Genomic DNA, 14,471 nt, shown 5'->3' on the forward strand with positions numbered 1-14,471 from the left:
GTGTCAGTTAAAGGAAGAATAGACTGAAAAATTATACTCTGTTGTCTATTTCTGATAAAATTAAAACTGATTTCTCATTTGATCATATGGTTTACTGTAAAACATGAAAATTATGCTGTTGTCTCTTTTCAAAAGGGCCACATGAGTCAGTCAAGAGATACAAAAACCCTGTGAAATAATAATTTATGGCTTTACTCTAAGCTGGCTAAACATGACCCGCGAAATGTCTGCGTTGGCATCTGCAACAAGGATTCAGAATACACCAAACTCAACTTCTGGATTCACGATTTCTACAAGATAAATCCCTGTGGCCATAAAACAGTTGTTAGCATGCACTTGACAAACAGCAACTATCATAAACATGCAGAGGGCATGGACAAGCGGGATGCCTACATACCTTATATACATTTCTTCTCTTTCGATTTCTTTGTAGAAATTCTGAAAAATCAAACCATAACACTGTTTTAAGAAACCTGTTTTACAAAAGGTGTCACATGAGCACTAAACATTCACAGTTCTTCCACTGGTGTCTAGCACAGCCAAAGGGACCCAGCTCTTTGGTTTAGAACCATAAATTCACATAAAGTACAAAGATGTCTTACACTGGTCTTCACTTTTTGGGGGGGGGGCGACGCTAATGATTCCATTTCCTACACTGTGAGGACTAAAACCTACTTTTGTCATTTGAAAGTCACCAGTCTTTAGCTAAATGAAGGTTTTACCCCAAAGATATGATGCCTTAGCCATTCTTACCACTGTAAAGTCATTAGAAGATGAAAAAAAACATGAAAGATCCCAAATTTGGGAATAAACATCATCAACATGATTTAAAACATGCTGGGCCCAGCCTTGGCTGGAGCTGCAAGAAGGCAACGTGGTATATTCTAGACCTGAGGTGTCCAATACAGTAGCCATAGCCACACGCATGCAAATGTAAATTTAATTAAAATTAAATAAAGTTAGGGCCACCTGAGTGGCTCAGTCAGTTAAGCATCCAACTCTTGACTTGGGCTCAGGTCATGATCTCAGGGTCATGGGATCCAGTCCCATGTCGTGCTCCCCGCTTGGCAGGGAGTCTGTTTGAGATTCTCTGATTCTCTCCCTCTCCCTCTGCCCCTCCCACTGCTCTCCTCTCTCTCTCTCTCTCTCTCTCTCTCTCTCTCTCTTAAATAAATAAATAAGTCTTTAAAAAAATTAAATCAAGTGAAACATTTGCTTCCCCTGGGAAGCCATCTGGCCCTGGACTCTTATTTGTTGGGAGAGTTTTTATTACTGCTTCAATGTCTTTGCTGGTTATGGGTCTGTTATTCTATTTCTTCCTGGTTCAGTCTTGGGAGTTTTTATATTTCTAGGAATTTATCCATTTCTTCCAGATTGCCTAATTTGTTGGCATACAATTGCTCATAGTATTCTCGTAAAATTGTTTGTATTTCCACAGTATTGGTTATGATCTCTCTTCTTTCATTCATGATTTTATTTATTTGGGTCCTTTCTCTTTTCTTTTTGATAAGTCTGGCTAGGGGTTTATCAATCTTGTTAATTCTTTCAAAGAACCAGTTCCCAGGTTTGTTGATCTGTTCTGTTTTCTTTTTTTTTAATTTCTACATCATTGATTTCTGCTCTAATTTTTATTATTTCCCTTCTTCGACTGGACTTAGGCTTTATTTGCTGTTCTTTTTCCAGCTCCTTCAGGTGTAAGGTTAGGTTGTGTATTTGAGACTTTTCTTGCTTCTTGAGGAAGGCCTGTATTGCTATATACTTCCCTCTTAGGGCCGCCTTTGCTGCACCCCAAAGGCTTTGGACTGTCGTGTAATTCATTTTACATTCATTCATTTTAATGTGCTTCCATGCTCCCTCTGTTACGCTTGCCATACCCTGAGCACTCAATAGCCACGTGGGACTAGTGTTACTGTACCAAACTGTGCAGAGAGAGAACATTTCCATCATCACAGAAATTTCTATTGGACAGTGCTATTCCAGACAGACCGATGTTGCGAACCACAGTAAACCACAGAACTGGTTGCCACTTGAAAGCACCTTCTGTACTTCAACGCTCTCTGACGAAGAAAGATTAATTAGCAGGTTATAAGCAATGGGCTCTTTCTACATACTGTAAAATATCTTCTGGGTGAGCATGAAAATCTCTATAAAAATTGTATTTCTTGGGGTGCTCAGGTGGCTCAGTTAAGCGTCTGCCTTGGGCTCAGGTCATGATCTCAGGGTCCCCGGATCGAGTCCCACATTGGGCTCCCTGCTCAGCGGGGAGTCTGCTTCTCCCTCTCTCTCTGCTGCACTCTCTCTCTCTCAAATAAACAAATAAATTTTTTTTACTGTAATTTTACTTACGTTAAGAAATTGTATTTCTTAACGTAAACATCTCTATTAACACTTTAAAATCTTTACCATATACAGGGCCCCAAAAAAGGTGCAGAACGCTCACCTAACCAGGCCAAAAGGTATGGCAGGCAACACCACACCACTTTCAGTGTGAAATTTAGCCCCTGAATACAACGTGAGGACTCTAGGATTAGGGCCTAAGATCATAGTGCATATCACCATTATAAAGGACTCCAATTATCCCATAAGATGGAATAAGTTGTTTAATTTCATGAGCAAAAAAAGATACTGCTTCTGATAGTGATCTCTCTGAAAAGAAGTGATAAACAAATATAGAAAGTAAGAGGGGGCACCTTTAGAAAAATGCTCCAAGATTTCCATATTTTGCTGCATCTGAGATTTTAATGTCCTCTGGTTCATATGCTATGGCTCAGTAATGAGGATATTTTCAGCCGACAACTCAGAGGGACGTAACAAAGAGAATCCGCATCAAAGGGAGGATGAGCCCTTCACTTCCAGCTCTAACTCACCAGTATTTACAAGCTACGATTTTATACCATCCTATTTTGCACTGGTATTTTTAATCTTTCCCCAAGCTTTTGATCATTCTCCTTTACAATTTCACAATAAGGACATCATGCGACCTTTATTCCTCTCTCATGGATATGGAAATGTCTTCTATTTCCTGCCTGTGCTTAGTTCTGTTCCCTTCCTAGGACTTCAAAACACCTCTACAACTGAAGGACGCTCATCTCAAACCCCAGTTTCTATATAAAACTATGGGTTTCTTATGTAAAAGTTCACATTGCTCTTGGCGCTCCACTTCTGGGCTCTGCCGGCAGCACCCCCCCGCTCCCCATCATCCCCCCTTCTGAAGTCCCTTCTGCACCGGTGCTGAGTCTGTGCCAGGCACAAGCTCTGTGGATCTCTGCAACCCTTTCTGGACTAGACCCCCAATGCTAATGCAGCACAAAGCACCAATCTTCCAGAACTTACACATTTGCCTTATACTCCAGATCTGTATTCCTTCATGATGACAACAAGTACTGAGATTTTTAGAATTCTCATGAGAACCACCTTAATTAGCCTTGTAAAGGGGCCATGAAAAAAGTAACTGATGTCTAAAAAATAACAAGGAGTCTATCACATCTGAGAAAGGGCTATCTTGATGACTGCGTAGAAAAAAGTGGTGACACACAACAAAATTACCAACCAGTCATGAAAGAATGCACGACTGTGAGGGGACAACGAAATTCTACTTCATTACAAATGTGCATTCTGTCCAGGGGCAACCATGATCCAATGTAATGCAGACGTGCTTCAGGGGTGGGTACGTGTAGAGGACTTAGGTCACTGCACAGTGACTGCTCGTCAATTATTAAAAAAATTTTTTTTTTAAATGCAAGGAACAGTAACACATTAGTGAACCCGCACAACTTAGAATGTTCACCGATTCCATTTTATTTTTTTAAAAACAAGAGCACTGGTTCTAAAGGAAATTTGGCAATGGGTTTAAAGGGCATCAATAAATCCTATGTCCTCGATTCTATTTTTTAACTTTAGGATTTCAAGGTTAGCGATAAACAGGGTGCATTTTATATATCACTAATGTATGCTTATACGTCTATATTCATCTAGAGATGGATATACATATTCATCTCTATGAAACTCTGTTTCTTAATAAAGTACCAGGAGACAAGGTGAAAATGGACCAAGAGATTAAAAGTGTATTTACGTTTTTATTTATATGACTAAATGTGAGCTGGGTAGTGAATATTAAAAGACAGAACATCAGTCTGTACGAGCCCGGTGTTCTTGTTTCCCTTTAATCCATAGATCTATCTTACTTTTTAAACGAAAGACCTGTGATAGGCTGGGATCCATCTTATGATCCCCAGGAAATGGTTAAGAATGGAACTCCTGACTCTTCATGGACTGATCTGGGATGTTCCAAGTTCAAAGATGTTAATGATGTCAGGTAATCTCAGGAATCCTGGGTGTGTTTCTTGGTTAGAGCCTGGCTAGTGGTGACTGCAGTAACAACAGGTAGGTCCTGAGTGAGCCTCCGTATGACAGGGGAACACAGTTTAACATCAGCAACTGTGACCGCAGGTGGCCTTTCAAAAGCTGATTTTCCGACCCTGGGTTCTGATGATTAAAAGGCCACATTCAGAGCACATCTCCACTAGGTTTCACGTCCTGGGGAGCATGAGAGATCTTGCTTAAAAAAAACAATATTCTCAATCATCAAAGTTGGAAAGTGAATAAACATATTAATAATTCTTCCCTCTGGACACAAATCAGCTTCTTAGATCCCGTTAAAAATCCGAGGGTATGTATGTCCATAGTAGGAAAGTAAGCGGTGATTCACTGGATCCTCTTGTCTCTCCAATTTTGGGGGCAGAGCAGTTTTCCCTGTAGACCTGAGAAGATGGATCTAAGAAGAGTTGTTAATTTTAGGTTTTCCAGCTTTTTCCTTATGGCGAAGAGTCCAAGCTCCTTTTAAACTGGAAACCAGAAGTCCCCCATATTTAGATGTTGAGGGAAAAGAAAACTTGCTATAGAAGATATTTATCATTCGTCAAAACAGGCTGCCAATCCACAGAAGGCAGGCGCTGAGGTGGCTCATGAGCTCCTCATGCAAAGCACAAATGCAGTATCGACAATACACTGGATGGGAGGTGAAAATATCCCCTTTTGCTTTTAAACCTATTGCATCTCTAGTGGTTTTCTAAAGACTGAATGATGGGTCCTATTTCCTCTTGGCACACAAGTCCATTGCCACGAGTTCAAAGTGCCTACAGGTCCATTCCAGTTGGGGGGACGGGGGGATGGAAGTGAAGGCAGAGCGTCTACGTGTCATCTAGTGACCAGAGGACAATATACAAACTCTAGAGAAGTGAAGTAGGTAGCACGAAGCAGGAACAGTGTTTTCTCAAATTCCTGCCTTCGTACAGGCAGGGGCAATCGAGGCAAACCCTCTCAGCACCAAGAGTCTGCTCTTCTGGCTCCTTCTGGGAGTGACCGAGGAGGATGACGCAGAGAGGACGAGAGCTCTGAAGGCAGATGTGGGAGTCACATGGCTCCTGACAGTGACGAGACTGGCCAGCCACTCCCTGCAGGGGAGGGAAGCTTGTGAAGCTTCCTGAAAGCGCCCTGCCCCGATTTCTGCACCACAACTACACCAGGAAGGGGGTGTCCACAGGGCCTGGCCATGTCACAGTGACAGGAAGCGTGCAAGAGGCCTGTGGATGGCAGCGGCCAAGTTTACCCAAGCCCCCTGCTCTCCATGAGGCCATGTGCTGGTTCCTCGTGGCTGCTATAACAAATCACCGTAACCCTGGTGGCTTAAAATGATATATATTCTCTCAGAGCTCTGGAGGCCAGAAGTTGAAATCTAGGCATCAGCAGGGCCACAATCCCTCTCAAGGCTCCAGGCGAGAATCCTACTGGCCTCTCCTCACTTTTGGTGGCTCCAAGTGCCCCTTGGCTGGTGGTCACATCACTCCAGTCTCTGCCTGCACCTTCACGTGGTCTTCTGTGTGTCTCCTTTCCTGTCTCTTCTAAGGGCACTTGTTATTGTTATTGGACTTAGGGCCCACCTGGAGAGTAATTCGGGACAATTGCCTCTCGACACCCTTAACTAAATCACATCTGCAAGGAACCTTTTTGTCCAAGTATAGTCACATTCACAGGTTCTGAGGATTGGGAGCTGGACCTATCTCTGGGGGGCTACCACTCAACCCACTACAGGACATGTCTGCAACCTCCTAATGATGAAGCAGTAGAGACCTCTCATCAATGATGGTGCTACCCGGGCGAACAAATGGAATGGCTCATCATTCTCAGCCCCAGGAAGAAGAACCTGGAAACCCCCAGACGGGAGATGATTTTGAAGACGTGTTGACGGCAGAACTGCAAAACCCTTCTTCATTTGTCCTTCCCCGCAACACACAAGGCAACAAGCAAAGGAGGCTGCATTCTGCCTTGGAAAGTTCCGAGGTCAGCTGCCAGGAGGCTTTTGAACTTCCTGGTTCAGTTTCTGGCTCACTGTGAAGATGGAAATTTAATTAACTTGCATTTCACTCACCAGCACGTTGACAGTGCAGCTCATGCGATTTTCTTTGTTCTCATCATGCATGATGGTTCTATAATCCAGAAGTCTTTCCATCAGGCGCACAACGAGTTTGACGAAAGTTTCTCCTGTTTTGGCGAGGTATTTGTGCTTCCTGCAGTGCTCCAAGAGGCTGAAAAATAATTATGCACACCTTGTTAATCACGCTCAGAAAAAGAAAGTTGACTGAGGTGCAATTTAAAATATTTTCTATTATTAACACATTTTAATTATTTCTGGGCTACAAAGTTCATTGTAGTCTAATTACAATCTCTCTGTCTCTATTCTGACATAATTCCTACTGTTAATCAACACTTACATTTTATCAAATAACACTTTGTACTGTTCATCTCCTCTGCCTCCTTCCACTTCATGATCCAGTTTGGTGATGATCTCATTTTCAAACTATAATTAAACACAGGAAGCGTAAATAATCAGCATGGCGGATATTTCATTTTAAAAATGAGCATCAGGAGTACATAAATCAGTAGGAGAGCATCATCAGATAGTTAGTTACACTAAGCCTTTGAAGCCTGATTTCATTTAAGAATCGCCATCCCTGGACCCCGGGAGATGTCTGATGATCCCCTGCCACAGGGGGAATCTTTCATTTCCTTCCCTGGTTAATGGAGCCTAAACATGTATATTCTGATAGCAGGAGCAAGAACCAGAGAAAGAAAGACTACGGAACATGAAAAAGCGTCTCAAACTTCATCTCCACGAACAAGTAACATCTAAAATAGCTCGGTGGTTCCTGGAAAAGAACAGATGGCATTTCACTTGCCAGCAAAGAGTTCTCTGCAATCGCAAAACATCCAAGGGGCCACTTCACTGCCATTCCTTGATGGATCTAGTGAAATATCTCACTTTGGTTGAAAAAAAAATATTATAAAACACAGGAGGGATAATGTCCCTAAAACACCAGCAGACATCTCAAGAAGGTCCATCTCCAGGCCTTCTCCTTGAACACCCCAAAGCTTCTGATCAGATTTCCAGAGCACAGCAGTGGGAAAGGATCCCTAGAACTGTCTCTTGGACCCAAACCCTGTCTCTTGGAGTTTTGGGAAAAACTCTAAATGCTAGAAAGGTACAAATCTCCAGGCTGTTTTCACAAGGGTCATGAACCTCATGGTTGACGAAGCTGGAAATAACCACCTTGCTAATGACGGATCTGAGCACCCATCCCTGCTGCCCAGTCCCCCAACCCTGGCAGGATTCAGGGCCACCTCTGTATGGGATTCTCCATAGTTGACCGCCATGTTGCAGGGGCCCTGAAATTACCCATCGACTTGGGGCAGGGAGGAAGGAGGCCAGTGAGAGAGTTACTCCCACAGAGCGGGAGACAACCACACCAAACTGAAAGAAGACAGGTATAGGAGGAATTGAGGGGAACAACAGCTAAATTTGGGGTTCCGAAAGCAAGAACACCCTGCATTGTAGGCAGGGGCCTCTAGGATCCCCTTATTTTATTTTTTTAAAGATTTTAAGTGTTTATTTAAGAGAGAGCACGCACAAGCGGGGGCAGGGGGAGGGCTGAGGAAAAGGGAGAAGCAGGCTCCCCGCGGAGCAGGGAGCCCAACACGGGGCTCCATCCCAGGACCCCGGGATCATGACCTGAGCTGAAGGCAGACACTTAACCGACTGAGCCACCCAGGCGCCCTAGGATCCTTTTAAAATACATGCTCAGACAATGCTTTCCCAGGGAAGAATCCCCAAGTCTTCCACTATTACTAGGATCCTATAATTATTCAAGCTGTGTGATAGAACTTTTGTGTCTCTGGGTCTCTCCCAGAACAATGCCTGGTGTTGATGTTCTAATGGCCTGAATGTACTATGTGCACATGAATCACTGGGGTATCAGTGCTACATTGGAGCTGGGGAGGGCTTCACAGGTCAGCAGAGGCATGGTCCAGCAGGTTGCTGAGACACAGGCTGGGCTCTTGGCCACGCAAGCCAAGGGGCGGACACACTCATCTGATGGCTGGCAACAGGGGCTGCCAGCATCCGGTCCACACTGGGCACTCGGGGTGCTGCTGCGGCCATGGTAGGCAGCTGACTGTGGCCCCCGGGAGGCAGAAGGCAAGGGGTGTGGGGAGACCCAGGGAGGAGTCTCACACCGGCACAGAGCTGCCTGACCTTGATCAGGACTTGCTGCCTGAAGCCACAATTTTATCACAGTACAGATGAAGTGGAGGCTTGAACAGGACTGGAGAGGAGTATTGATTCCTGCTTGACATCAAGGACTCAGCCACATCACGGATCCCAGACCTCCGTGCATCCTGTAGTTCTCTCCTTGATCTTCCCCATGGTCTCCTCCCCAAATAAACACCCTCTGTTTCATTCTGTTTGGCCTGAAAAGTTCAGGGATTTTTAGGAACATAGAAAAAAAGGCAGCTCTAGTGAAGAAGAAAAAAGAACTTGTTTTATTGTTTTTACCTGAAGCCTCATGATAATGACTCTCCTGTACAGTAAGAGCCTTCTGATGCTAACACACCAGTACTTTGTTCTTTACAGTAAAGAATTCTGCAAAAGGTGGGCCTTTTGGGAATCAAATACGAGGCAGATCAGCTGCCATTAGCCCAAACGTTGATGCTTCAAGCCAGTCCCATTTCCTGGAGGGTACCATGATAGGAGCACCACAGAGAAAGAGTTTTGTGAGTGCTGGTTCTTCAGAACAAATAACTGAGGTACAAAGTAAGACTCAACTTAATTAAAACACACGATTGCACACCACACATGTTTAATGAGCATACAGTGAGGAAGGCACATAGAATGCAGGAAAACATGCTTTATCCTAACGTGGGCAAACACACACAGGCATTTCAACTGTTCATCACTAGTTAATCAGGCGTATTTGAACTTCGGAGTCTACTTCATGGAAATGGCATGTTTTCTCTGCTTCCACGTAAACCTAGCTGTCACAAACAAGAGCAATAAGGAAACTCCAGCTCCTTAAGTATGCTGCTTATCAAATTTTGACTGATGAATTTAATGTTTCCTAAAATGAGCAGATGAATGATAAGTAAATCAGAAGAACACAGCTGATTCTAATTTTACTAACCTCTCAACTTAGTAATTTGCACAAGCACCTGGCAACCCTATTCTGTTTATCAGCAAGGATTCAATAACCCAGATCTGCAGCCGGCCTCTCATTCCAGGGTCTGCATTATTTTTTACAGAATATACTAGAATCAATTTGTTAGCGTGCTGTGAACCGTTATCATCATCAGAACTAAACGATCCTGGGGAAAAAAAAAAAAAAAGAACTAAACGATCCTGTCCAAATAAACTGGAGAAAGTCCATTTGCTGAGAGAGCAGAGCTGGTTTTATAAAGAAGTATGTTGATTATCTGACTCGTAAATGCACACTGTCGGGTAATGCGCAGCAGGGTTCTCTATGGTTAGGTTAAAATTAGCAAGGGTTGACTGTGTTGCTCAAAAGGTGGCAGAGGCTCCCTCATGTGATGAGCAAAATCATTATACTTCTTCTCTTTTCGGAATCACCAGTATCACTACAAAAATGTCCACAGGGTGTCCAACTTAAAATGCTGAAGAGAGCATCTCTAAGCATACAATACCAGCGGCCCTCCAAGAGTATGAAACAGAGTCCACGTACAAATTTCGGGCTTTTTGGAAGGTTGCTATAAAGCCAAAGGTAGTGAAGCAGGGGGCTACGCTCACAGGGGTGCTGACAGCGTTGTTAATTCAATTAACTTTGAAAGGAATGACTGCTTTCGCCACTCGACGCCACAGTTAAGCACGGGTTATTGGCTCCAATTTAAGGGATCATGGAGTGAAGGATCTCAGTAGTGGATAATCCAAAAGCCAATTCTGTTTGGTTTAGAATGCATCATTTTTGTTGGGAGTTAGACTGACCATTCCTGCTACAATGCATTTATACATGTCTAGAACCAGGCCTGCATTTTCCAGGCATCCAGGAACACATTTACACAAGAGACTGGAGCTTATGGTCAGAGCAAGGAAGGGGGCTGGACCCAGATGGAAGGGTTTGCACAAATAATTCACCACATCGATAAAGTGTTTGGAGGTTATCAAGAACGGGGTGAAATCTGAAATCTAGGCCAATGGTCTTCTACGTACATTTGCAAAAGCACTTCAACTTTCTACAAATAAGCCTTAGTGAATGTGCTCTTTGTCCAAAGGTGCTCTGCTTTCTCCTGTTGTTCAAGAAAATGTGCTCACGGGTGCTGGAGGTAGGATCAAGATTTGAGAGCACTCCCTGGTCTCAGAGACTCCAAGGAATCAGATTCTCAATGTCTGAACTTCCAGAAGGAACTGGGCCAATCCATCCATCCAGTAGGATTGCAGAACCATGTCCCTTCTCATTAGTGTGGACAGGAGGGGCAGGTGGGAGAACATCACTGAACTGTACCTTCAGGGAAAACAGGACGGAGGGACGAAGGAGCCAGCATGGCTGGGCAGGGAGCCGCCTAGCACTCCCACACCCTCCGGGCTCTGTGCTCACACGGTGACATCCCCGAAGTCACTGAGTCCCCCCAGCCTCGCACAGCCTTTAATCCCTCTGCTCAGACACACGAATATTTTTATGTATATTGCATTCCTCTTGCTTAACCGCTCTGTAAACTTAATTACACAGTTAATCTCCGGCACTCCATATCTCACATTCTAAAATCCCCACATCCTTCCAAGTCCAACGAGAAGGCTGTTCGCTGACCTTGAAGCTTCTGCCTAGAGCCCAAGAGCCCCACGGCTGGGGAACCGTGCACTGCCTGGCTGGCCAGCAACACCTCAGACAAGTATGGCTGCTCCCCATGTCCACACCACACACATCGAGAAGTGGCTTTTGGGCTGTATTCAATGACCCTGGACTCCAGGAACATGCTCTCAGAGTGAGTCCTGTTTAATTTGGTTAAAAGAGATACAGGAGTGTGGGCATCTCTCTGCTGGAGGGCTCGTGAGAACAGAATTCAATGTCACCAGAACTCAGACTCAAGGGCATTCATTTCCATGATCTCTCAGGCGCTTGGGTCTGGGATTCAATGAAATAAAAGCCTAGTTCTTGTGCTCTATGTTCCCTTTCAGGGTCCAAAACAATAAAAGCAAGTAATATTTTGAAATCGAAAGCAAAAGTAACCAACAAACAAAATCCCAAAGAATTAAAGAATAAACAGGATAAAATCGCCACCAAACTCGCATCCATAGGACAGGGCAAAATGTCCTGGCACCCCACCAAGTGGCAGAAGCAGCCAACGTCCACTTGGGTTATTCAGTTATTTGCTTAGGATTACCAGCATGGGCTGGAGAAAGAGATTACTCAAACAGGACCTCAACAACACCGCAGACGCCAAGATTACTCATGTTCCAATAGTGTTACAACTAAATGGGAATTTCCGGAAGCTGTGGAGCATTTTACTGACCCTCACAAAAATGACAGACAATTAACTCCATGATTGAAAATATGATTTTGCTGTGGAGACTTTTCCACCCCATTTTTATTAATGGTATACAGCCCGTGCAGTCATTTGCCGCAATTCTCAGCTGTTAGTTCCTTTTCTCCCAAAGACATAACAAATGGAATTCTTTAAAAAGGTGCCAGAAGGGAATTTGAAAGTATGCTTTTTTTTTTTTCTGAAGCAAAATCCAGTGAGGCCGAGACTCAGAGCGTTACCGATTTGGGGGCAGGGGTGTCAGTGACACAGGGGAGAGGTTAGTTTCAGGCCCGGTGAAGGCCCGTCTCGTGGTAACGTGGCTCAGTCAGTGCACAAGCCGGTGGAAGGGGCACCAAGATGCCGATGCCTCCAAATCTCTGCACCCTAGCCGAGCAGACCCTGAAGGCTTCACACGTAGGAGCTCTCCTTTGAAAAAAGTCAAGATCTCCCAAAGTCCCCAGTTCAAGGGTAATGAACTTGCTACTCCAGGACTGGGGTCTGGGTGAGGGCAGGTGCGCATGGGGGACAGCGAATACACTGTTGGGATGACCTGAGGAGCAGGAAAGTGGCAAGGAGAGAGGCCAGAGAATACGTCCTCCAGGACTAATGGGCAGGGGAGAAGCAGAAGGGGACAACGGAGGAGACCAGATACGGCACGCACATCATGAGAGGTTCTTAGGAAGGGCCAGAAGAACCACGAATTGCTGTGAGGCGGCCTTCGCAGAGCTTCTTCAGCACCTGTGAAGATCTGCCTATAACCAGTTAACAAAAGGCAACGACTGGCGCGCTGGAAAGCGTGTCTCAGGCCGGCAAGAGGACAGAACACGTGAAAGGTAACTCCACGCCACCCCATCCCACAGCCGGGCAAACCCACTCAGTGCCTGGACTTGGAAGAGGCAGGGTCGGTAACACCAAAGACAAGGACACGGACACGCTTCTTTTGGATGAAAATTCATGCTCCTTCTTGCAAAATTGGAGGAAAGAAGGAGACTTTGGGGGAAATGTATGCGTAAGAACATTCTAACGCAAGTCCCTCCACTACAGTGGAAGAATACAGGAGCTGCAACTCTGGGGAACCGGAGAAAAGCCGATCTGTAATACACGCTTTGGAAATTCCAATAATGGTTTGATGCAGTTTAATCTTGAGTAAAATGGCAGGTCCTTCTTCTGCATCCAGTGGGTTCGCTGTCCACTCCAGCTGGAAGAGCATACTACTCCCCAGACAGAATGCGTATTTCACAAACGTTAAGAGCCCTGCTCAGAAAGACATAGCACACTTATAAAAAATAAGCTACCACACAGGTTCAAAACACGAATGTTGTAAAAACGAAAAACCCTAATGTCTTCCCCTCACTTCATTAGGTTTGCACATCTGCTATAAAAGCGAAGCCAATTTAAGCCCTTGTTGGTGTGACTAATAAGGTTAGGAAATTGGATTGGTGGCGGATTAGTTAAACAGCAACCAGCCAGCCCCAACCTGGAGGCTCCCTGGGATGGAGGCAGGGATGCCTGTGCCCTGCTGCTCTGTGCACATGCCCACTCGCTGCAATAGCCCGATACCCCCACCGAGGACAGAGGGCATGCCTCATGCATCAGGAAGGGGAGGCCCTAGGAGACGAGAGTTGACCTGAGAATAGGAAAGAGTTAGAAAAGATAGAGCAAGTCAAGAGACAGATGCTGTGGTCCAGAAGAGCCCTGGGCAAGGCCCAAGAGAAGCAGCTGGATGTTGGAGATGAGACAGAGGAAGGACGGACAAGTCGCCACAACGTACCATGGAGGACAAAAGAGCAAACAAAGACAAGTCACTGTAACCTGCACCCATCAAACCAAACGGGTGCCTGGGTGGCTCAGTTGGTTAGGCGACTGCCTTTGGCTCGGGTCGTGATCCTGGAGTCCCGGGATCGAGTCCCACGTCGGGCTTCCTGCTCGGCAGGGAGTCTGCTTCTCCCTCTGACCCTCTTCCCTCTCGTGCTTTCTATCTCTCATTCTCTCTCTCTCAAATAAATAAATAAAATCTTAAAAAAAAAAGAAATTATTTAGGAAAAAAAAAAAAAAACGATGAGGAGCCTGGGAAAAACGGGCATGATAGGGGAGCAGCAGGTCTGGGAAGGATGATACTCTGTGTGACGGTCCACCTGGGAGGCTGAGACAGACCAAGAGAAAAAATAAACGGAGGTACTGCAAGAGAAAAGGAGATTGATCTTTTTCCCAATTCACAAGAACAGACTAATAGAGCAGAGAGCTTTTTTTTTTTCTCAAGTTTTAGTTTTTCTGCCTTTATTTTAAAAACCTTTGGTGCGTCCTACCACTTGTCTTTGAAGGTACAAGTAGGTGCCAACACAGATGAACAAATGGTCAACGATTATTGATCAACAAATCCAAGTAGCAGACCATGCTTATCCTGACAGCAGGTTTTGGGGACTTATGTCTTCATGTTTGCGCTTTTATTCATATATATCCAAGCGAGTCATGTTTTAGGGATATGAAACTGTGAAGTAGAATTAAATGTGCATAACTGCTTCCTGGTATTACTCAGTTTGGTTTTCTGGAAAACTGGCTCCTGATATTAGACAGTTTTTGAACCCACCACTGGGGGCAGCATTGAGAAC

General features: G+C 44.8%; 1 protein-coding gene across 5 annotated transcripts in view; it reads right to left on the reverse strand.

Annotated features, from left to right (window-relative positions):
• Window positions 1–14,471, reverse strand: part of DOCK1 (dedicator of cytokinesis 1) — a 485,590-nt gene that overhangs the window by 56,059 nt on the left and 415,060 nt on the right. For all 5 annotated transcript variants that reach the window (XM_073884741.1, XM_073884742.1, XM_025880059.2 and 2 more), the window contains 3 exons: window positions 6,771–6,856; window positions 6,428–6,584; window positions 398–438 (listed from right to left, as the gene is read on the reverse strand). In XM_073884741.1, the coding sequence (XP_073740842.1) occupies window positions 398–438; window positions 6,428–6,584; window positions 6,771–6,856 (284 nt within the window). The remainder of the gene's footprint in view (window positions 1–397; window positions 439–6,427; window positions 6,585–6,770; window positions 6,857–14,471) is intronic.

This window comes from Callorhinus ursinus, unplaced genomic scaffold, assembly GCF_003265705.2.
Source record: "Callorhinus ursinus isolate GAN/ISIS: 27379988/994484 unplaced genomic scaffold, GSC_fseal_2.0 scaffold58, whole genome shotgun sequence".
Lineage (NCBI taxonomy): Eukaryota > Metazoa > Chordata > Mammalia > Carnivora > Otariidae > Callorhinus > Callorhinus ursinus.